Consider the following 24,782-nt stretch of genomic DNA (forward strand, 5'->3'; position numbering starts at 1 on the left):
CTTTGTCTCCAACTTGGATCAGAATCAGGCTGCTCTTTGATAGTCTGCATAGTTACTCCCACAGAGAAAAGGTTACACCATCAAAGTAGATTCACTTTGCTTTGAAACAGACAAAAGTCCTTCAAAGTTTTTTTTAAAACTTTAACATGGGAATAAAAGTGCAATTAATATTATTTAAATTATACGTTTATGTCATTATGAAAAGTTTTCCTCCAATTCTGTTTCACATTATATTGTATGTGACAACACTTATTGTACAGTACGTGTAAGAAAATTCAAAGATAAATGTAGGAAGGCTGAGCAGCCACTAGATGCCAACATTTGCACAGATGTGTATTCACATTCATGGGGTTCAAGCTGGAAACTAATGAATCTCACTGCTGTAAAACACTACTAATTAGAGTAAAAGGAGGCGTTATAGTTACAGGTTGACATACAGTAATAATATGACGCAATTGTTGATTGGCTCAGTGTAAGACTATGGCTAACAACACATGTTCCCATTGATTTTTTTTTTTTTTTGCATCCAATTATCTAAATTACTTCTTTTATATTTAACATTTCTAATCCCTCAACGATTAATGATGATCGATAAATCAGATCATTAGAAAATAAATTGGCAACAATTTTGATGACTGAATAATCGTCATTTTTACCGCAAAAAGGCCCAACTCTCACTGTCAAGTGTGACTATTTGAAGTTTGAACTTTTTGTCATATATGAAAATAAACTTGATATTTTGAGGGTTTTAGACTTTCGATCAAATAAAACACTTTTGAAAATGTTAACTTTTTATACTTTGGGAAATCGTGATGGCCCTTTTCACTTTTTTTCTGACACCTTATAGACTAAACAACAGAATATTTTTCTGGTATCAATGAATTGATAACATGTAAAACAATCTAATTTATGGTCAATGCAAGGAAATGTCATGTTTTACATGAGACAAAACTCTTCATTCACTCGTTTTATGATGTTTAACTTAAATTATCTTAGAATTATTCATTTGTACAGCATAATTTTGAAAAATGACAGCATAATGTAATCATATCATCACAAAGGCACTGAATTATCACCCAACAATCAAATTTTAAAAGTTTGATCACCAATACCTGTAATTAAGAGTGGAAATACTGCATTTGACTTAGGAGTGTTATAAAATAGAGAGCTTAAAGGCAGAATGAGTAGGATTTTCCTAAAAAAAACAAAAAAACAATGTATAGACAAAAATAATCCCTCTCAATCATCCCTTAAACCCACTAGAAGTGTGTGGCGGTGCAGAGTTGTGTTTTCAGATTTTTCTGTGTCTGGGACATTTCTGGGTGTCAACTTTTAGGCAGTGGGTGCATAGCCCCCAGCCAACAACAGCATGCAGGGTGAGGGCAGGACTCTATGATGGAGCCCCCCCCCCCCCAAACGGTCCTCTCTAGAGCCTGTGTTTGGTTTGATCATTCTGAGCTACTGTAGAAACATAGCGGTGCGACAGGGTGGACTCCGTGGAAGACGACCCACCCCCTATGTGGATATAAAGGGCTCATTCTAAACTAACTAAAACACGATTCTTTGTTACAGGTGAGTATAGACTAATTAAAACATACTTATGAATATCACATTCCATTTCTGCCAATATATCCCCCTAAATCTTATAAGCCGGTCATTTAAATACAAGAACTATCTTTGAATACATACTTAAACATAAAAAGGCAAAATATTGCTAAGGACAACCATTCTGGGCTGCTTGACACACTTGATGCAGCATTGCTTGCTAATAAGTGCTCTTGTTGTCCAAGTGCCTCTTGAAGAACTCCTGGACTCGTTCCCACAGGTCCAGCTGGGCCTCAGAGTGGGCTTTTGGCTCCCCACCAAACACCACAGCACGCCCTGCTGCTGCGTGGAAGCCAGATGGAGAATAAGGCATGTGAGGAACATCCAAAAAGTGTCCAGCTTTAGGATAAGAAACCACCTGAAACGACTCTTTGCCGTGATTCTTCAGCATTGCAGCAGCCTGCTTGGCAAAAAAAGCGCTCCTCCAGTTGTGGTCATCTTCAGAAACAGCAAACAGGAACTGGCAGCTGGCACGCTCTATTGGAATCAAAGATGCCCTGTTCTTCTCCAAGGTAGGGTCCGGTAAGACATCGCGTATATCCACAAGCCCAGAATCTGTGAACCTAGCATTCTTTATGACAGGTGACAGTGGAGGAAAAACTATGTCTTTGTAGTGTAATGGAATCACAGTATTTGCATTGCAGCCATTAATACAGACAGTTGCTGAGATCCCAGAGAGGAAAGATGACATTGACAAAGCCAAAGCAACACTATGAGAGATTGATATGATGCCGATCCCAGGACCTTTGACCTGTACGGAGAGATATTGTTGTTATTGTCGTTTTATTTCATAGGATGCAAGATCAATAAATAAAAACCAATACTATCAGCAATCATTACCCATTATTCTGATAATTGTTTTCTCAATTTATCACTTTGAAAAAATCTCTCTGTCACTGCCATAGCTTTGAGTAAACAGAAAGTAACCAGTAGATGGCAACAGTGACACAAATATAGGTCTACATCTCTGATGCATTCTCACTTTATGTTATGAAATAAGACACTGTTCTCACACAATTTACAGTAAATACAGCTGCAAAGTAAACTTCTGTTCCATCATTAAAATTACATGTTATTTTGAGAGGAAGGTCAAATGCAGGCTCAGTTCAGCTTCTGGTCACGTGTCTGTGTCTGTATGTGTGTTTACTGTCAGAGAGTACTGCTGGTATTGTGTGTGGCTGTCACTTCCCTATCTGTCCTCCCTGTTTTCTATTCTCTTGTTTTCTTGCTTTTTGTCTTCTCTACATCTGTTGTCATGGTCCTGTATTTGTTGCTATTTCCCTCTCCCCCTGCCTTTGCTCCTAGCTGCCTTGCTCTCCCAGCCTCCCCGCTAACCGGCTAAAGTTAGCTCCACCTGGCTGGCCGGCAAGCTAACAGAGCTGCCCTGCTGGCTCTGTCCCCCAACCTCACTGGTCTATTTCCCTTCCCTGGATACTATCCCTCAACAGACTATCAATATTTACTTACTGGACCAACGTTATCTGGACATCACCTTCCCTAGCTGCACTCCTCATCATACAAAATCATCAGTACTATGAGTAGCTTACGACACTCCTGTTTGTGCTTTGTGCTAATGCTACATCCTACTACTAACCCACTTGTCAACTGCTGCTATGGGACCTCTTTTCGGTCCTCTCTTATTTTTATTAACCTTAACCTTAAAAATTACCAGTTTTATCCCCCAATTAATTTATTTCTTCCCACTCTGCCGGCATCCTCCACTACCACTGATACTTTCATCATGGCCCCAGACACACCCACCATCAATATTTCTCCATTAACCCCAACATCCATCCGGTATCCAACATCCAAACTATATGTTCCCACCGTCCCCCCTCCACTGCACCCCCCACCCTGTCAACCTAGATAACCTCAGACCTCTCTAGCATGCCCCCATTACATTGCCCAATCATCCAACCAATTTTGCCCTCCTCAACACCCGATCATTAAACAACAAAACCCCCATCCTACATGAACTAGTCCTGGACAATTCAACTGACTTTCTCCTGCTAACAGAAACTTGTCAACAACGTGATAATTGTTTTCTCCATCAATCAAGCATCCTCCCCTGGTTTTGGCTATATCTGCAAACCTCATCCCTCTCATTGCAGAGGTGGTCCTACTTCTCCAACAGATCACTGTCCTCCCAGGCACACAACCTTGGTGTGACACTTGATCACACCCTCTCCCTCAAGCCCTACATCCACCAAATTGTCAAATCCCCTTTCTACTGCCTTTGCAATATTGCAAAGATCAGGCAGTCTCTCAAACACCCTGCTGCTGAAACACTCATCCACGCTTTCATTTCCTCTTGTCTTGACTATTGCAACTCAATCCTCTACAGCATCAGTGCTAGCTCCATCAACAGACTCCAACTGGTCCAGAACACAGCTGCCTGACTTCATACTCACACCAAATCCTGGCACCACATCACCCCAGTCCTAAAAGAGCTTCACTGGCTTCCTGTCTCCTACCGGATCAACTACAAAATCCTGGTCATCACCTACAAAGCCCTTCACCAACTGGCTCCCCCACATCTCACGGACCCTTCCAACCCTCTCAGTCCCTCAGATCCACCTCTGCTGGTCTTCTCTCCACCCCACAAGTCCAACCTTCATAGTTTTGGGTAAAGAGCCTTCTCTACGGCAGCTCCCATGCTCTGGAACTCCCTCCCCCAAGACATCAGAGACTCAGAGTCCCTCACTGTTTTCCAATCCTGTCTCAAGACCCATCTCTTCTCCACCACCTTCTCTTAGCCCCCCCTCCCAAATCCATTCTTGTGTGTCTGTATTATGTTTGTCTGCTGTTTGTCTCACTAATGGCGCCCCTTAGTGTATAGTGTAAATTGACTTTGAGTTCTTGAAAAGCTCTATAGAAGTACCATGTGTTGTTGTTATTATTATTTCTTATTATAACCATTCAATCTCCAGTACTAACCTCAGGCTGTCTCCTCAGATATGTTACAGCCTCTTCAAAGTATTCTAAATCCAGGTTTGGAGGTTCTTTTGGTAAATCCTGGAAGCCATAATAGGCCAGCGCCAGAACAACAAAACCTTTATTTGCCAAGAGGCTGGCTCTGGGCTCTGTTAGTCGTCCACCAAGAGTGTACAAATCAAGAATTCCAGGGAATGGACCCTTTCCTAGAAAAACATGAAAATAAAAATAGAAGGGGAATATTGACATCTTTCCAATTTATGCATATTTTCTCAACTCTCATCAACAAGCACACTATTAACCTGGTGGTATGAAGAGGACTCCTCGTATTCTTCCGTCTCTCACAGGTATCCTCTTCATCCCCTCTGTCATGTATCCTCTCTCATTGGTTTCAGAGGCCAAGAGCTCACCGGTCTCCCCACTTAGTGCTTCTATCTCCACTAGTGTTGGGCTGGAAACATTCTTCTTCATAAATCTGTGGTGTGGAGTCTCTGGTGCCATGGCCCACAAAAAACCCATGGGCTCCACTCCGGTGTAACTTCCTCCCAGAGATGGTGCACGACACACATCCACCTTGCCAGTTTCATCTGCTTTGTAGAGGGCGGAGGCTTTAAAAATTACCCCTTTATCATCAACTAGTTTGGACCTTAATTCCACCATTTTGTGAGGAGCAAGTCCCTCTACTTTTACTTGCACCAGTTTATCAAAGAGACAGCGAACGCTGGGGAGAATTTTTAGGCGGATCTGTGAGTAAGCCATTTCAGTTCTTCAGGTTGGATCAGTGACTCACTGCAATGATGTGAATGTTGTTTCTCCTTGGTTTGGGCTTTGCTTCACTGTTGTTGCTACAACTCTGATGTCACTGCATCTGTGAAGGCAATCAGGACATCTTATTTATTAAAAACATTCTTCACGTAAAGATTCCCTCCAGACATGTCTTAGGACATAAAAAATACTCTGCTTGGAATAATAAATTGTGTCACACATGTTTTTTTCCACAAAAAATGTTCAGTTACCTTAATAAAAATCCTTAAAATGTTTTCTACTGCTTCTCCATCATTGAAAAATCCAGAATCCATGAATATGCTTTTTTTTTATTTCAAAAGTTTAGCTGCTGGACACAAGATGTGTTCTACTTCACTGAAAAGTTCACTGTCAGTCTATGTGCACTGGAGGATTCAAGTTTTCACATCACACTTGTGTAAATTGTGTATTTAACTATAATTGGCTCCAAACTAGTTGTGATGTACACACCTTAAGCTCAGATTTAAAGTGAGCACAGAGACACGTTCCCCCTTTAGCAGATGAATGTGAAAACAGCTTTTTAGTGTCAAACTCTGCACATACATCATTCTGATGAAGCTCAAATATTGAAGTGAAAGACCAAGAAGAAAAACAGATTTTTGAGTGGAAGGGGACTTTAACAGTATCAAAACAGTGTTACTGAGAAACTTTGCTGTGTGGATTCTCACAAATCTTCTACAATTTTCTCCTCATAGGAAATGTACATTTATTTAATGCTACACAACAGGATTTTCTAAGTATATACTTTATAGACCATACTAGGGGGTTCTTAAACTTTTTTTGTTTTGGAACCTAAATTTGATATTTTCCATGTCCCAGGCACCTAAGCTCAAGAATGTACAACTGACCACCATATTGGCTTACAGTGGCTTACTATCAATAAATAAATTAAAACTGAAATTTACAGAACTTCAGTAAATCTTCAACCTTGTTTTACATTTACATTGTCGTACATGTTTGTCTGTAACTAATGAGTGCTTAAACCTAAGCACAAAAGGTGTGACCTGCATGTTTCTCTATCCATTCCTCCTTGAATTTTCTGTATTGTGTTTACAACTGAGTGACTAAACTTAACCAGGAACTAAGCATATAAGCATTGTATATTCTGCATAGAAAAGATAAGAACAGCTAACAAAGCAACGCACAAACATTTAGAGACAGGTAACAAAAAACATGTGTGATTACATATAGACAAAATGTAAACAGCAATGAAGACATTTTTCACCTTTGATCCAAATAACTTCAATAATCATGAAAGAAACCAAAAGGTGTTAAATCTGTTTTGAAGAATGACTGGATAAACATCATTTGCCATGTCATGGGCTATAATTGACAGCATGTGATAGAGTTGTTTCTTTAGTTAAATGTTAAAGATACTGTAGTTGATGGAGATGGATGCATTCAAGGACAAGGTAATGTCTAACTGGGTCAAAGGTTAACAGCTTACTAGAACCAGTGACAAGTACTAAGCAACAAAAACATGAAAGCTAACTTTACATTAATGCATAAATTCCTCCGGAGGATTTTAGTTATTTAGCCAGTTAGTCAGCAAGAAAGTAACTATGAAGGTTTGAGTTTGATTTTGTTTTTATTTATCGTCCATATTTTAAAGAAACTGACTATTTAAGTAAGTTTTTTGCAAATTTTGCCACACTGTAAATGTCTATTAAACACACTATCTCCCACCGGCCAGAAAGTGACTGAAGGACATACCTACACAACTGAGGTGTATAGACGTATGTTGACGAAAGTGGCACAAAAAGGAGCACCCGAGTAGGAAGCTACTGGGCGGAACCATTTCACCAACAAAGGGGGTGAGCTCGGTTTTAGATTGTGTGTTTCTGTTATTTGTTTGTGTTGTGAATGCACAGTTCTCTGTAGGTGTCGTGTGCCGAAATATTAATTTTCAATATATGTGCTTTTAAAATCCCGAATGAATAATTTATGGTATATTAGAAAGGAAAGCAGGGGCTAACCCCCCGTGGAATGTAGCTGTCCGTATTTTTGCGGTTTTTTTCACACAAACTTTGTTAATTTACAACTAAGTGTAATATGTGTATAATGATACAGTAAAAAAGAAACTTTGTACAAGCCAGAGAGGTCCAAAGTTCAGTCTGTGAGTCCAAATAAAATTTACTTCCTTTAAAATATTGAAAGTCTTTGTAGGTTTTTCTTCACATATTCGATTAACGTGCCATACTGTTTGAGTTCAACAATAAACCGATGAAGCAGGGTTTGGAGCCAGACCATTTCAATTTATGGATGTGGAATTCACCAATAATGATCAGGAGCTGAATTTTATAGTTGATATTACTATCCAATCTACTGAACACAGTTGATGCTGGACGCCAGCGTGAGAATTCAAGTTACGGTAGTTTCAAAAATTAAATACAGTACTGTAAAAATGAATGAATATGTAATTATTTACACATTAAATAATTATTTGCCAATAAATATGACCCAATTGAGCTCAAAGGGAAACCATGTCATGTATGTAGGAAAGCTAAACAGCCACTAGATGCCAGCATTGGCACAAAATATTAACCATAGACTGTATTAACATTTGAGAAAGGTTGAGAGGCCTTTCTTTTACAAAAGCAGCACATTATATTTTGCACTACTAACACAGTATTGTATTTGGAGCATGCCCTAGTGTTGTCATTGTTAACAACACAGTAAGTCAAGAATTGCTCATGAAAGGAAACTCATCTACACCACATGTTCCCCTTACGGAGTAAATTTTCTCATAAGGACCACCTTTCTGCATATAATTTCATGATAATGAGAAAAAGGCAAGGACACTGGACTTATTCAGATGTTTATCAGAGATTATTGCTCCTTCACAGGACACGGGATTCAGAGGAACAATGTTCCATGAACAAATTAAGGAGGAAGATGTAAGAATAGAGCAGGAAGGGAGCCAAAGGTGGCTGTAGATTCAACAGCTCCGTAGAATCCAAGAACTTGTAAACAATTGATAGTGTTTGGGCCTATGAAATGAAATTATGGCTTTAACTGGTAAAATACTTTTGTATTTTAGGACACTGAGACACTGTCACCCAAACCTTGTGTGCATTTATACTATCCCTTCTGTCCTTGCTGCATGGGGCATACTTTAAGTTTCTCTTCCACTAACAGTGTTTGCAGGAAATGATTCATATTGTTGGACCTGTGCACCATTTGCTAAGTACAATAACATCATAACAAGCACAGAAACTGTTTATTTGGGCAAGTATTCAAAGCACAATATAAGAAATTCCCAAAAGTAGAAGAGAAATGGGAAAGGAAAACATGGATAAGGTGTAAAATACCAAATTACATTATCATACAGATATCAAGAAGAGCTTCACAAACTTACTATGAGCTGATACAATTCTTCACGATAAAAATTATTAATAATATGTGTTTAGTCTCTTAGAGACACTGTGAGTTACTATCAGCTAGACAGTTCTGTCTCTGCTCACTTATTACTTTGTATGTTTAAGGAAAATGACTAAAGGATAAATGATTAGTGTATAAAATCAATGAATTATCGTCACATTAAAGCCGAATCCAGTTTATATCTTCTCAGTCAACATTTCTCAATAGTATACCTTATTTGAATGTCATAGCTGCCCTATATACAGTACATCATAAGTCCAGAAAATTAATATCCCATTAATTTTCTGTAGAGCAAAAACTCTTTATATCTACATAACATGATTTATTGAATGTTGTTTGATCTAGTTTTAGGACAGAGATGTTTTCAATTCTCTTGGGGTATAAGACTATGGTGGGGATTTCAAAAATAGGTGATGCTTCATTGCATTGACGCATTATGTTTTGCAAAGTTATGGTGCAGAGAGAACTGCGGTTAGCGATCTCACTTTCTTTTTCCCACTAAGTAATGCAAAGTAAAGTTTTCTTCCCACTCGCTCTCTTCTATCTTCCATCTGCAACCGCAATGTGTAAATACAGTACTGTACTGTCTATCACATAAATAAATATACTATATCAACACATTTACATCATCTGTCATTTCATTCCCCACCTTTTGGATTTAAAAAGTTCTTATCTCTGTTTAGATCTAATACACATACATGCTGTGATGAGGAAGTCTCTGCAGCGGTAACAGCAACAAAGAAAAGACACACGTCAGAGAGGATGTAATGAAACATCCTGACAGAGACAACAGCCAAGGCTCTGTGTGAAGCATTGCAATCACAGTGAACTATTCAAATAATATAGCTACAGGTGCTAGAAGATAATTGTCTTAGTTTGGTTTATTAACATCATTCTAACATATTTATAAAATACATCATACCATTTTAAGGAACAATAAAGCCTTTGGTTTATTGTTCCTAGTGTTTACACAATCCATCAACCTCTATCTAGAAGGACACAGACATTCAATGTTTGACATTAAGACATACTATATATTTTTAAAACGAGGACTGAAAAGCTAGAAAAAGGAAGATAAGGTAAAAACAAATTACATCATAAAGACAATTGTTGTATGATATAGCTCAAGACATCGATGTACCAGAAAACAAAACACAAAAAAGCCCATTAAGATAACCACAGTCTATAATGATATTTTATTTGTATTTTAACATTTTAATCGTTTGGTCAGACAGTAATCATTAATAATCCTATATCATAAAATCAGGTTAATTTTTTTTGAATTTCTTAGAATGTCTCTTTCACCTTTATTTCTCTGGAGCTGAATTTGTTCACCTTCAATATTAAATGATAACTGAGTATGGTGACAAAATTATTTAAATACATCTGTTTGTAAATCTGTGTAAATTTGCAAGAGGTCATTGGATAAAGACAGTAACTAAAAAAGAAATTATTTTTGTTGCAATTTTTTTCTTCCTGTGCTGATAAACGTTTCTTTGTCTCCAGGGTGATCACCAACAAGAGGTCGTTTGAGTTTTTTTTGTTTTATTTTTTTTAGATGCTATTAATACAGAGCATTTCAGTCAGCCATTCAGAAATCTGCTAAAGAGGATAAAATGTAGCTGTACATATTTATTGAGACAATTCTCTTTCATGGCACATGCACATAATATTATTACTATCTTTTATACAGTTGTTGCTGTAATTGCTCTGAATTTGGGGTGTTTTTCTTTTTTGTCGGTTCTTTTGTCTCCCCACTAAATTCTATGTTTTTATGTTGTAAATTGAGCCTTGCGGTTGGCCTGACAGAGTTTGGCTCCGCCCTTTTTTAAACGAGGTAGCCATGGAGACCGCGCGAGAGCGAGAGCGAGGCAGCTGGTAGACTGTTTCCGCTCAGCTAAAATAAAGAGCTGGCGAGTCGAGGACGAGGAGCGACGGAGCCGTACTGACGGAGATAGACGACGAAAACAGTCTCTTTTTGGTATTATTTTTGTCACATTCTGCCTTGGGTGTCTTCGTTCACACAACCGTTAATGTCTCGGATGTGAACCAGAGAGAGGAGGGCTCGCTGCTGGTAACCTTTACGTTGGTGAGTCTTGTCTTTTTTTCCGCAAGCTAAGCAGAGATAGGCCACTACGAGATCTCTTGCTCTGTCGTTCCTCTTCCGTCCGCCTGTTTTTGTCGATTGCATAATAATAAACAAGAAAAACGTTGCTCACGCAAGGGCAACATTTCAATAACTTGTCAAGGAGAATAATAAGTTGTTTGTCAACTAACGAAGTGAGTTATTAATTAAGCTAGCCGTGAGCAGCGACTAATATCTCTCAGGATAAATGTATTTTTTTGTCTCTGACAGGTCAAGCATAACGTAGTTTTAACGTAGTTTTTTTTAAAAATCAGAGGACATGTTCCTATTTGTGTTTAGAGGTACATTTAAAATGAACAAAACCGGTTCGAAGCGAGTCAGTCCTGTCTTAAAACAGTTAACAGCTGTAGCGTTACTGTATTGTTACGTTGTGGTCATGTGAACAATAACAGGGAACAACGCTGTACGGTTAAAAGGCGTTGTCGCATAGTATCCGAATATTATACGCTGTATAAACATGAGACGAACTGAAAACAAAGATCTATTAAATGTAAGTGTAGCTGTGTGACTTGGTTAGAACGGGGTTTGCCGGGTTTGTCTTTGTTTTTGTCCGACACAGTGTGTGTGTGAGTGTAGTCTTGGCAGCCCAGCACTCTTTGTTTAAATAGCTCGCAGTACAGTTGCACGTGTCGAAGCGTGTGACTCCGCTTTAGGGCTCCCATGAAGGCAGATGACCACGTTTGAAACAGTTGCAGTGATGCGTTGTTGACTTTGGAGGGCTCAGATATTACTAGCACTGTAATTTCCTACTCTCCCTCCCCCCACCCCCCCAACCCCCAACAAAAGTTTGAGTCGTTTCCTGATGACTCGGTAGGCTAAGATGTGACATTCACCACGACAAAGGTCAGGTTATTCCAAATGTGAGCTTCATTGTTAAAATAGAGAACATACGTCAAATATATATTTGGAGAAACGAAAGAAGTCAGGGAGAGGAAGATGTCCATGGCTCATGTTTCCTCTAGGCAAATACTTTGGTGTATAGTGTTCAACACTGGACCCATTGATGTTTTGGTTAAGTCTTAATCTCTGTGTGTGATGACATGAGAGTAAGGATGGGCGATATGGGATATACACCATTAGACAATATAAATTTGTTATTGTAATTTGTTACACATCACATCACTTATACTGTTAAAGCTATTCCTGATTGGTTGTGACATTGGATTTTAGTATGATTTTTGTATCAATGTGATGGAAGTATCTTGTCCAGAGTCTCATTTGCTGGATTATCCTAAATCAGCTGATCTTGTCTGGTTATTTCATCTATTGACAGTTTCTCAATTGGTTTTCCAAAACCTCCATTATAGTATTGTAAGGCGATTCACAATAGATAAGTTTATCCCCCCTCCCTCCCCTCACAAAATGTGTTGTACGTTCCTAAATGCAGCATGTTGATTGGTCAGTGAATGGGACATGATCAAGCATGAGAGACGTAGCAAGATTCCACAAGAGTTATGGTGGAGACACACTGGATCCGTTGATGGATGTCAAGTGGATGGGTCCTATTCATATTGTATGGAGAGCAGGAGGTCCGGCCGCTTGGTGCATGATGGATACGGCACAGCAAGTTGATAGACCGCTCAGTGTATCTGAATTAGCATAATCACGACTCATCCTCAACTTAATGCAGATGAGTCCGTCCACCTCAACGCATCGGTTCACAAAACTCAGATCAAGCTAGGCAGTGCTGATCAAATAGGAATCAAAATTCTGTTGCATTGCCTATTTCTCACCTCAGATGTTTTCAGAAACATATTTTAGTGTACTGTTCAGCTGTAGTTTGTGACCCGGCCGCCTTGTTGAAAATGTGCGATTCAAAACCAAGCACCACCCACCTCACAGTATGTCACCCACCACGTCACCACTAGCCGGGGCATTTAGTGGTCCAGTACATCCAGATGCATTCTAGCTGGAGTGTGTGTGTCTCTCCACCATTAGTTTGTGAAGGTTGAACAGTGCTCACAGCTAATTGCATGGACAGTGCTTGCTAGCTTGCTGTTCTGTTCCCGAGCTAGAGTCCACTACCCAGCATAACTGCCTTCACTAATGTAAACTGCTGTATGTTCTGTACTCACCTGCCGAAATTAAGCCCATAAAGGGATCTATTGTCATGTGAAGTGACTTACACCCACGTACATATACTGATATCATGGTATAAAAGGAGAGACACTGCGGTGCTGGATTTTTAAAAACTGGCCAAAAGTGTGATGCTTGCAGTCACTCTTCGCTCCATTTTGTCCCTTAAAATTCAGCCTGTAAGATTGTTGATGGTAACTGATATTGTATGTGGAGACATCAAAATAACTTCAGTGAGCTGATATACCGTCTGCTATTATTCCCTGACATATTAAGTGTTCAGTAATGCTCAGCATTTGCATCAAATGTTTATAGGCAGCTTATTTTCCTGGACAGTGTGAGTTCTACCTTTTATGGCCTGAAACTTAGAGATGTTTTTATTTAAGAACTGGTTAGAGTCAATTGTTTAAAGTGCCACAGCCACTCATTTGACTCCCATTGTTCAGACACTGATTTGTTTTGTTTTTACACATTGTTCACACTATGGCTTTCACAGACTTTCACTGGCAGACATACAGTGTGCAGCCTTAATGGTTCTTATTTTAAAACACACTGTGTAACTGCAATGAGATTTCTATGATTCCACGTCTAGTATTCAGAGGCTTTTTTGTTTGACGACATAGCTAAGAGAAAACATCTTGTGAGTAAAGATAAGAGCATTTTGTTTGGCTTCAATCCTATTCTCAGATATCTGTACCCTTTACCACTGTCAACATTACATATGACAGTGTTTCTCATTTTTGGTCTCTTCCTTTTTATTTTTTCATCTTTCTTCTCTCTGCTTTAGATGTCTTTCTTTCCTTCTCTCTTTTTTTCTCTCCATCGTTCTGTCTGTTTCTGTCCCCTTCTTTGAGGCAGTACAGAGGGATGCTCAGGCGCTGTGGGGCTTAACACTACATAATACTTCATAACAAAGGGTCCTTTCTGTGCTGCCATGCAGAGCCCCAACTCTGGGCTCCCTCCACAGGCCCTGGCGGGCTCCACCAGCAGCAGTAGCATTGAGGCCTATCGGGTGGAAATCTCCTCTCGGCTGTTTCTTTGGCACACTGAGTGCTCTCTGTTCCCGGACACATGCCTGTGCTGCTGCTCTCCTTGGATCCCTTTGCATTCCTGGAGCCCCGGGCAGCTGAAAAACTGCGGTAGCAGCCTGCTTGCTGGCTGGTTGTCTCACTGGTGTCTGAAGTGGAGAGTTCCATGGTTTTTTTCCCCCAAGGAGAACTAAACAAAATATTTATGCCATAAAAATGTCCACTTTTTTTAATGGACTTGGCTAGGGTTGCAACTAATGATTATTTTTATCACTACCCTTGGGTTAATGCAGTGCAAGGAGAAAAAAAGCAAATATTGTGAGAAGCTAGAACCAGAAAATGTTGAAAAATTACCTTAACAATTCACAGATTCAAAGTTGTTGACAGTTAATTTTCTGTCAACCGACTAATCAAGTCATTGACTAACTGACTATACTGGGCTGAAACACGATGTAAACTGCTGACAAATAGCACCGCGACTTTCATTGCTTCTCACTCAGAAAAATATGAGCATAAAAGAAGATTTCTTTTGAAATGTATCAAAATAGACCTAACAGCAGGCGTAATAACAATGTCTTGCTGTTCCTTAATTTGTAAATTAAAACAATACATTCTCATTATTATCTGGTTTGGCATGATGTGTGAGGTCATTTCAATGCAGCTATTATAAGTGGACATATTAGATCAGCATTGCTCAGGTAGTGACAGTATTTCCTACAAAAGGATGTCATTCTCCACTGTCCTGTTACAATCTGATAGAGAGCAGCAGACTTAAGATTGTAAACAACGTACTCTCACACACTCTCCTACCTGGCTCTTAGAAGCAGTCAAAAATTATTTTCTCCGGCAGTTAGCTTTTATAAAACAGCCTTCTTGAGCTCCTTATCATCTGTCACAGTTGTATTTGGCAGCTTGACATGTTCTGTTTCTGCAGTAGAGACGTCAGAAGACGCTTTGGACTCACTTGTCATGGATTTATTTCCTCCGTGGCAGAAAAACACGTTACACGAGTCTTCAGAAACTCCTGCAGGTTAAACTGGACTAATTAAACACTTTTAGTGCTGATTGACTCTAACACACTGACTATAAACAGACTTTAAGACACTTGTTAGCCTAGCAACATTAATGTTGTGAACATGTAATTGTCTAGACCTTGAATAGAAGACTACCCCACTTTTTCAGACGTACTATCAGTTTTGGACCAAAACAGTAAACTTTTCAAATGCATTTATTCCTGTGGTAGTCTATTCTTTATAGCCTCTATAGTCTAAATGTCTGTTTTTATCTCGTATGTCTCTAAATGTCTTAGCACGTCGTTTGGTATGTCATTCTTTATGTCAATCCTGAGAGAGAATAACTAAATGTCCCATCACTTGAGACGCTCACTCATCAGTGAAGCGGTTATAAACTTAACTCTGTGGTGGGTGTGACGTGATTGCTGTAACCACAGCAGCTCTATCCTTGACAAACAGCATAATTTAGTATGAAACAAGGAAGTAATTTTGTTCTCTTGTGTGAAGTCGGATCGTGTTTGCCATTCTTGCAACATCTGTTTGTGTGGGCCGACGTGTTTGTCATCGCATGCTTTTTATTAAATCTGTTGAGCAAGTCAGTCTAGATAACTTTTGCTTTCTGTTTGTCTTTATATTCATGTCAGTTGCTTTTCTGTTGATGAATTTAGTTTGAATCATTCTGTCAACCGTCCCATTGCAGTGACACTAATATAATTGAGAGTAGTCATACTGTGGTAATGGCTTGAATGTTGAATGACTGAAATTACACTGATAACTAAACATATGCTGTTTGACTGTACATACACCAATGTCATTAGTCCACAACTCTGATCTGGGTCTCACTAATATTACCCGGCTACACGCAGCTGCAGGCATGTCGTGTTTGTTTGTGGTTTGGTTCAAAAATGATGTTCCAGGAAGCAGAAACTTAACTCTCAAAGTTTAAAATAGCACCACATTCTTTAATGTGATGTATGAAGCATAACATCTTTGCCACTGTCTGACAGGAAGCCCACACAGCTGCAAGTTAGAAAGTTGACATCCAACCATAAAGTATTCCTGTGCTGTCGCTGTCAAACTGCCTGCTGTGTTATTAATTAATTAAAGGCTTGAACATAAAGTCAGTGCATTTAGATCTGCAAAAAATGTCTGAAAGGCTCCAAGCTACAACATCTTGTTGTACCTAATTGGAATGCTATATTTTGTAGGATACCTTAGCACAGAGTTAATGACTTTCTCCTTTCTCAGAAGCTCTGTGTGAAAGCAATTAAGCTAATTCTGCTTAAGTTTTCACTTTGCAAACGTACTGGCCGGTCAATACTCTGCCCTCAGCACTCTCAGGAGGTCAGTCCTGCATTATAACTGCCATCCCAAGTGGTTATTTACATCCCAACAAGTGCCTCGGAAGAAAACACCTTTTTTTTTTTTTTTGTCCTGCGTTTGACTTTTGTTTGTCCTTGATATTGCGAAGATGTTCCTTTGGCTAGAGCATCGCCTGAGTTAACACAGGGGCTATCTGTAACCCAGGCTGTGAGGCAGTGCTCTGATCCCAACACGGACAAATGAGAAAGTGTCTATGGATCAGATGGCTGGCACAGGTCCCCTGCATTTGTTGACTGTCTGCCCTTTGGCTCAATGCAGTACACAAACTGTCCTGCCAAGACCGGCTTACGTCACTCTCTCCCACTGGGCTGCACCGCATGCAGGTATGCCTCCCCATCATACCCATGGGGACATCAGAAAGATGGTAGGCCGTAGGGGGTCCTGCTGTTAGTGTCTATTTAAAATTTCCTGCTCATTTTAAAACACCTTGATCCTCAGGCACTTAAAATGTAGTCTCGTGTGGAAGCACGCTCAGTTTAATAAAATATGCTGAAATTGATTGCATGAAACTTTCTGTGTGCATATAGCCTGCTTTGGGCTATACACGTTTTGTTCCATTATGAGTAACTAGAGGCCTAATACACGTTCAGCAGTTCTCTTTATTTTCTTACTGATTTTTTTTTTTTTTTCAATAAGATCTACATATGTTCATGTTGCACACACACTCACGATTGGTGTGTTTTTCTTCCCACCCATGTGTGTGCATGTGTGTTTACAGTTAATTTCCCCATCACAGTAGCTCTGGGTTGTCTGTGGCAGTGCCAGTGACCACGCAGCAGATCTGCAATCAAATTCGTAGCTCTCTAAGTGCAGCCATGCCATTACTGTAGCCATTAGCTCAGCAACCTTGTGTAGCAGTAATGGGCCCTCTCCCTTCTCTTGAGGGTATGCTGCCTGCCAGCCAGCTAGTTTCCCACAAAACGCAGATACTTCTACTTCATCCCAATCTCTCAGCAGCAACATAGCAAAGACTATATGCACCGACATCTCATATTTGTAACGATACTGTATGTCTCGTTGTATGCCCCCCCCAGTCAACCAACAAACGCTTTTAGGAAGTTAGTTAAGGTGGTGTCATGGAGAGAGATTTGTGGAGAGAGAATGGGTATATTATCGTCTGTGTGCATATGGCTGCGCTCATCGTCCCACTGCTGCTTTTTAAAGGTGGCTTACAGCAACACTTAATCAGTTGTCCAGCTGTTCAGGGAAACGGCGTCTAATTTTACATTTAACGTTTGAGATGTCTTGCAGACATTTAAAGCACTGCTACCACTCACAGTACACTTACACTTGCTGTGCTTACAGCAGAAAAGAAACATAGTTTGCTGTCTGTAATAAGTGGTGCAAAGAATAAAACAGAAGCTTAGGAGATAGACTGATAGTATTGGTTGATATTGGATATGAGAGATACTTTACATTTATGTGATTAAAAAAAAATGAGGAGATGTTTGAGAAACTAGCACCCAGTGCAGTTATCTTTAAATAGTTTGAACTCTATTGTTAATAACAATCTGCAGCACATGGCAGCATTAACGTCACAGCTGAGCAGATGGCGGTACAACATCTGTTAAGAGTAATACATGTTTGTTGTACAAAATGCTGTACCCTGTATTTCATAACTACATTTTAAGGAATTCATGCTACGAAAGTTTTTGTAAATTTGCATTTATATAAGCACAAAGTAATATTGAACATATACCAAATAATAATAAATGTCTTAAGTTTAAGCCGATGGACCAGGTTGGGAACAGTACGAGTCATAAACTGTTTTACTCAATACGTGATGTTCCTCTGTGCTGAAAGCTTTATTTAAAGTGCAGCTTCTTCGACAAGCTCCTCTCCTGATGAGCAGGATTTTTGCAAAAGTTGCAGTTGTAATCACTGCTTTGTTTTGCACTGACTCACTCTCTCTCACTCTCTCTCTCTCTCTCACACACACACACACACACACACACACATTTTTAGCCTCTCTCCTCCTAATGCTGCTACCTCATCAGCAGCAGGGATTTGTTTCCCTGTTACATCATCTACAGCAGAGTGTAATGGCTGGTTTATTTAGTTAGATCTTGTGGCAAAGCCAAGAGTAGGGATCGAGGGGAGATCAGAGGAGAACCCTCCTGCTGCTGCTGCTGCTGCTGCTGCTGCTGCTGCCATTGGTGGTTTTCAGAAAAAAGAGCTGGAAATTGTTCTCTCTGTCTGTGGGGTATTTAGGGGTGGTTTAAATAGCAGGATGCTGTTTCAGTAACCAAAGCATGAGAAGAGGAAACACACATAGAGTCATTCATTCACTTATTATCATTGTCAGTAAACCAACTGCTACTTGATGACGTGCAGAGAGTGCCTCTGCTATGTCAGTCTTTACAGCTCTCTATTCCCTCCTGTCTCTCTGTGTTGCCTTTGGTTACGTAATCCTCGCTGAATGTTGATAGTAATCTGTGTTTTCCCTCCCACCCCCCACCCCCCCCTTCTCTATCCCTTCCACTCAATGTGGCCTGGACAGGTTAAGCCGTAGAGGACTCTCGCTGGTCGCCGGAGGAAAAGATGTGCGATGGAATGGTAGCGTTTCAGACGAGAGCCCTTTCCTCCTCCTCTTCCTCCACCTCCTCCTCTCTAGCCCACAGGCTGGCTGCCTCTGCACTTCTCCTCCTCTTCACCCTGCTCCCTCATGGTCACGCATCAGGTAAGACAAACACACACACACACACTGTCTCTCCTCCCACATGATACACATCGACTAAACCGCCATCTTCGCCCGTCTCCAGTGAATTGATTGAGGTTATTTTCCCCTCGTCTTGGAGGTCAGTTAGATTAAATTGGCTTCCTTTACCCTTGGGTCGGTCAGGTTGTTCTGCCTCTGAGCGGCAGCCCAAAAGCTCAATCCCACCCACTCTCTGTATCCATTCACTGCCTTAATGAATCAAAACAGTTTTCCCCCGCTATCCAGTGAAACAGAGAGATAATGTTGTCTGCGGTCACATTGCTGTCATAAGGTTTTAATCAGCCATGACATTTAGTGTCCTCTGAGAGCTTTTAGCACGGCTAGCCAGTTTTGGTTAACACCCCCACACCAAACCTCAGATCAAGTATAGATATGAGATTATTATCTTTCAGTGTGAAGTGTCAGGTTGAACTATTTGTTGTGCAGGGAAGGCAAATTTGGTTCACACTTGGAAGTTGAAGTAAACACAAGTAATAGCATTTTAATAAGCACTACCAAGGGCTGGTGTCCTTTGTTTCTTAAAAAAGAATACAATGATGCCGTGTACTCACTGAACCCTTTCGCTTGTGCCAGCTTTCCTTTCACTTCAGCCCTCCAATGTTCCAGTCCCCTCCCCCAACACGCACACACACACACACACACACACACACAAACACACACTACCTACACACATGCGCTACCCACACACACTCCCTCCACATAGCCAGCTTGTGAAATGTGCCAGATGTCCTTGCCACAGAGTGCAGGCAGACTGTGTATGTGTGTATGTGTGTGTGTGTGAATGTGATTGTGTGCAAGGTGTGGTTTCAAGGCTCCAGGATGTTTTTAAGGCATTAATTGATTTTTCTTTCTTTAATACCTTTTAAATAAATAAAGGTTTTTATGGGTGTGGGGGGGGGGGGGGAAACAGAAGGAATAGAAAGCGATGGGTGGATGGGCACTGCTGATCCCAAGTGTATCGTTTCTCTCTCTCTCTCTCTATCTCTCGTCTTATGTAACATACATGATTCATGTAGAGCCCAGAGGGGCTGGTATCACGTTCACGTTCTGCGTCCAGCACACTCACACACATACACTGCCTACCAATACCAAGGAAAATGTGTCCTCAAATCCCCAGCCCACGTGCTCTGCGTACTGTATGTGTGTGTATATGCGCATGTACGCGTGCAGTCCTGCCTCCCTGTTTGCTCACATTGTGATTATTTGTGGATGTTACGGGTTGTACCCAAACATTTAGTGAGTCAGTGTATCAGGAGAAAGACCCCGTATCGACCATGACGGTTGCTGTATTACGTACGGACAAATGTGCAACCAAGACTTCCTTTTTCACTACCCATGATGCACCTGCCCCTCTAAGAGGCCAGTCAACTGATGGAAAAGGACAGTCAGTTCTCTTGACTTCGCCACCAGGAATATTTTCAACAGGCTTGTTTAATAACAGTGCAGTGTAATGTAAGTCTGCAGTGTGAATCTACTGTCTTATTAGCTGATTTAAGACACATTATAATACATTGGCACTGGCATTACTTAATCTTTTAATTAAGCTATTTTTCAGCCAATTATTGAAGATCCTCAGTGATGAACTGTCATAACACACATTACTTTTAGGTGTTGTCATAGCAATGTATTTTTAACGAAATCACTTCCTCATAGTACACAAAGAAGTAGTCATGCTGACTCATAGTTCAAGAGTTTTTGGCTCTGCAAAGTGGTGTACAGCAATTGATATTTGCTCTCACATTAAATTAATAGAAGCTAAAATATTAATGACAGTGGTGAATACAGTAGTTTAAGTACAGGTTTCGAGGCAAATTTCCAGCACCAGTTAATGATGAATGAGGAGGATTTTCTTCTGATTTTCAGACTGGTTTTGAGGCCTTTTCAATTCAAGCACTGAAGTATGAACTTAAATATTAATTCAGACTTTATAAGCAACTAAGATTGAAGAATGAAATGTAAGCTCATTGACAAAAGAAGAAACTGTGATTTTTTTTTTTTATAGTTATGAAAATTATACAAGTATGAAATTAAATCCACAATTAGACGTTATCATAAAGGTGAAGAACTCATTTTAAAGCTATAAAGTCATCGTCTTATTAGTTCCTCTGTTCGCTGGCCCCTCTCTCTGCTGCTCACCATACATAATTCACATAGGTAATACCTTGACATGTTCCAGGGATGGAGATTGCTCTGGAAGTTTCATGAATATGAAATTTCATCACTGCTGACAGTCTTATTTCAGATTCATACAAATATCGGTGTGCGGTATGAATAGAAATGGATACTAAAAATACTTTACAGCATTCATATATGAGAGCAAAAGCTCTAAACACCAGAGAGCATCACGCTGCACAGAACAGAATTAACCCTCCATTTTTGGTCTTTGGAGGTTTATATGTCACTTTGTGTCTTTTGTAGATATGACTCTTTAAGGAGATTCTGCTTTCAAGTGACAGGAAATTAGATGGATTGATAGGATAACAGACAGTAAGGGTTGAAGTACTCTTTGTTCCTACTTTTTCTTTTCCCTTTAACAAAGAAAGGAAAAGCTGGAAGCATTGGTGGCTTCATGTACTTTGTGGAAAGGTCAAGGCAACAATTTCTTGTACCTCTTAATTCGCTGTGTTACGAAGTAGTCATCAAGCCACTTGGAGCCAAGATATTTTTAGATTTTAACCAATCACGGCCTAAGTCATGTCTTTTTTTTTTATCTGTCATTCAGCGGTATGTTGTAAACAAGATTATCAGCAGCTGTATCTGCTAAACTAATGTTAATGCATCCCTCAAATTTGTGTTTATGATAACTGTGTGGGATTACATTTGTGTTTATGATTCAAGACATTCTTCCAAAAGTAGCAACATGCTAAACAAAATATTCTCTGCTTTCAAGCAGAGTGCCAGTAAACAAACACAGCAACAAAGCAGCTTGTTGGGTTTTGTGTATGCAAAGGATAAATGGCATCAGTCTGGAGGATTTTCAGGGCACAGTGCAAATATCGCTTGTTTCAAGTCTTTTTCTGAGTCGATCTGACATCCCACTAATGTTGGCTGCGTAGAGCTTAGTTCCTAATATGGTGTCAATTCCTTACAGTGAGCTTTGTGGTTTGTTTCAGAGGAAGTGGGCCTAGACAGTGAGTCAGAGCTGAAAGAGTAAAGATGGGAACTTATTGCGCCAAAGGGTCTATTCACATGATCGCACTGTTCTAATAGTGTCATGTGTCAGGAGGCACAGACACTCGGACCATCCTTGTGGGTCCAGTTAAATAGATAAACGATACCCTCTAAAGCCCATTGTCCTCTGAAGTTGAGTTAAAGCTGTGCAGGACAATGCCAGCGAGGACCAGAAGTCTCCCACAAACAAGCCTGCTGTGTGCTCTGTGTGATGGTGATGTTTATGTATGTTCATGTGTGAGAACGGGAAATGGCTTTCCCCGGGCCTGGAAGAAAAGTGGAGTCATAGGGTAAAGAAAAGAGCAGGGGGAGAGGGGAAGAGAGCAAGAGGAGAAGGAGCAGAGAGCCGCCTTTCTAATTTCCTCTGAGATTTGTGTTTGTTTTTGACAATCGATTGTTGTCCGTTCTTGGCTCGAGTTAAATACATTTTTCTGAGCATGATGAGGGGTTATTACCCTGACCGATCCCTTTGTTTTGGCCACTCTTACATAAGTGTGTAGGACCAACCCAAGGATATGAGGATGTTCTCTCAGAAGTCAAGTTGCTCAAGGAAAAAAGACTCAACAACTCCCCTTTTCTCTTTAATAACAGAGTAGACTCTAGTGGCTAGCATAGCGTCATTGCTCTGACCACAGAGGAAAATGTCTGAATGAGCCATGCCCTACTTCTGTTGTCTTCAAGCAGCTATGCTCTTTGAAACTTGTTGCTCTCTGTAGCCAAACAAAATGGTTTGTGTGTGTGTACAAAAAAAAAAAAGGCACAGTGTGTCAGCCTGCCTGCACACTGTTGCTCACCGGCCTTCGCAGAAGGACAGCGAGATCGTCTGGGTTTACAAACAGTCGCAGCCCGAGTTGAGGTGGGGTGAGTGGGGGGGTGCCGTGTAATTAACTGTTCAGAATTGTCCCCTGAAGTCCTGTTAGCAAGGCAGTTTTCAAGCAGGCAGGAGTAAAGCAATGCGTTGGCTACTGGCTCCTTTCTGAAATGTGAGAACAAAGAGGGCTTTTAGGGGGGGGTGTTGGAAGCCACAGGCCAAACCACAGCAAGCTGCAGCTCCACTAGATCACCAGCCTGCAATTAGGACTGCTAACTCACTCTGTGTGTGTATGTGAGAGAGTGTGAGTGAGTGTATTGAACACAGAACAGCCCCCTTTTTCTATGATGTCTCTGTTCTTCTTTCTCTCCCCCCCCTCTCTCTATCTCTCTCACTCTCTCTTTTCTTTCTTTCTTTCTTTTTTTTAAGGCTCCAGCCATTAGCCAGGTGACACCAGAGACCATTAGCAGCAGTCTGGTCCAATCCATCAGCCTTTCTCTTTCATTACCTGTGTGTTTATCACTTGAGCCATCACTCTCTGCTCTCACCCTGTGTCATTTAACAGCTCTCCCACCCAATCAAGCCCTAAAGGGAAACTTTAAACGCTTCGCCAGACAAAGAAATACTCCATGGAAACAGATACTGCAGTGCGGACAGGCGACACAAGACCATTTCATTCACTTTAAACAGTTGACCAGGCACTTCCATTACTTGCTGAAAATCCCAGATGGCTAGGTTTATTGTTAGCTACACTGTGCTACCTTCCCACCTGCTAACACTGTATCGTAGGATGTGATTTTCATTTTTATTCATTTTTTTGTGTGTGTGTGTTTGTTGTGGTGACTAGATATGTCTATGATATCCACTCATGACAGGAGCTGTATAGTAAAGGTTAATGAATGATAAGCAGGGAGTGGTGGAACTGGCAGCACCAGGTACACCAACGGTCAAATCTGATAACATACAAAATATGCCAAGTACACGTATAAGTACACAGGGCACTATTCATAATCAGGCTCCTATTAATTATTTGACACAGTGGACGTAATATCAAAAAACACCAAGTTACTTTGCGTCGTTCAGATTTTTCGGGGCCTCTCTCCAGAACTCCAGGATTATTTTGAAGCTACATTAAGGATGGAGAGCAGAGAGGCAGTTCGTAAATTGTTTTCCAGTGAAATGCGTGTGGTTGTCTGAAGCAGCAGGCAGTCATAATGATTTCCAAAGGGCCTCATCTGAGGGACCAGCCTGCTGAGTAGAGGACATTTCTGACTAATGAGCTGCTAAATATATCCCCCAGTTTCTCCTGTCTTCTGTTGCTTTTGCCTCTGTTCTTTCTTTCGGTCTCTTTATTCATTATTTTTAATTCTTTGCTTCTCGTGTCTTTCATTCCGCGTTTTTGTTTTTAAGATCTTTGTACTTTCTAGCTTTCTTCTGTTGTGTTTTTGTATTTGTATTGATTTGTATTGTCAAGCTATCTCCTCATAATCTTGCCAAAGTGCAATTTCATATTAATCTTTTGTGTTTGACTTTCCATCTCCGCTCTTTCTCCCATTTTCTTCTTCTATCTCACCCTCCCTCCCCATACTCTCTTACCTCCTTTGATGTGTGTTTTTCAGACCCATTGAAACAGTGTGGGCTGATTTTTTTTTTTTTTTTTTTGTCACACCGTTAGCCAACACCAACATCCTGTTCAAACAAGCACATCAGC

General features: G+C 40.4%; 2 protein-coding genes across 5 annotated transcripts in view; one reads left to right on the forward strand and one right to left on the reverse strand.

The window, feature by feature from the left end:
- Positions 1-1,408: 1,408 nt before the first annotated feature.
- Positions 1,409-7,134, reverse strand: acot20 (acyl-CoA thioesterase 20). 3 transcript variants are annotated; one of them, XM_044329958.1, is made up of 4 exons: positions 7,061-7,134; positions 4,842-5,407; positions 4,543-4,745; positions 1,409-2,356 (listed from the first exon to the last, which is right to left on the reverse strand). In XM_044329958.1, the coding sequence occupies exons 2-4, from the start codon at positions 5,296-5,298 to the stop codon at positions 1,766-1,768; spliced, it is 1,251 nt and encodes a 416-aa protein (XP_044185893.1). In that variant the 5' UTR covers positions 5,299-5,407; positions 7,061-7,134; the 3' UTR covers positions 1,409-1,765. The 3 variants fall into 3 exon arrangements, with proteins under 3 accessions (XP_044185893.1, XP_044185891.1, XP_044185892.1); XM_044329956.1 differs by having other exon boundaries at positions 7,057-7,122; XM_044329957.1 differs by lacking the exon at positions 7,061-7,134 and adding an exon at positions 6,569-6,631.
- A 3,455-nt stretch (positions 7,135-10,589) lies between these two features.
- Positions 10,590-24,782, forward strand: part of susd6 (sushi domain containing 6) — a 41,907-nt gene continuing 27,714 nt past the window's right edge. For both annotated transcript variants that reach the window (XR_006398276.1, XM_044329800.1), the window contains exons 1-2: positions 10,590-10,813; positions 18,871-19,050. Coding sequence is in view for 1 of the 2 variants with exons in the window: in XM_044329800.1 (XP_044185735.1) it covers positions 18,912-19,050 (139 nt within the window). In the remaining variant the exon portion in view is untranslated. The remainder of the gene's footprint in view (positions 10,814-18,870; positions 19,051-24,782) is intronic.

The sequence above is a fragment of the Thunnus albacares genome, chromosome 16 (assembly GCF_914725855.1).
Source record: "Thunnus albacares chromosome 16, fThuAlb1.1, whole genome shotgun sequence".
Classification (NCBI taxonomy): Eukaryota; Metazoa; Chordata; class Actinopteri; order Scombriformes; family Scombridae; genus Thunnus; species Thunnus albacares.

Excerpts from the sequence above, each read along its gene's own strand:
- acot20 (XM_044329958.1), bottom strand. The coding sequence starts at position 5,298 with ATGGCTTACTCACAGATCCGCCTAAAAATTCTCCCCAGCGTTCGCTGT. Across the intron at positions 4,746-4,841 it reads AGTCCTCTTCATACCACCAG|GAAAGGGTCCATTCCCTGGA; the intron begins GTTAATAGTGTG and ends ATGTTTTTCTAG. Across the intron at positions 2,357-4,542 it reads ATCTGAGGAGACAGCCTGAG|GTCAAAGGTCCTGGGATCGG; the intron begins GTTAGTACTGGA and ends CTCTCCGTACAG.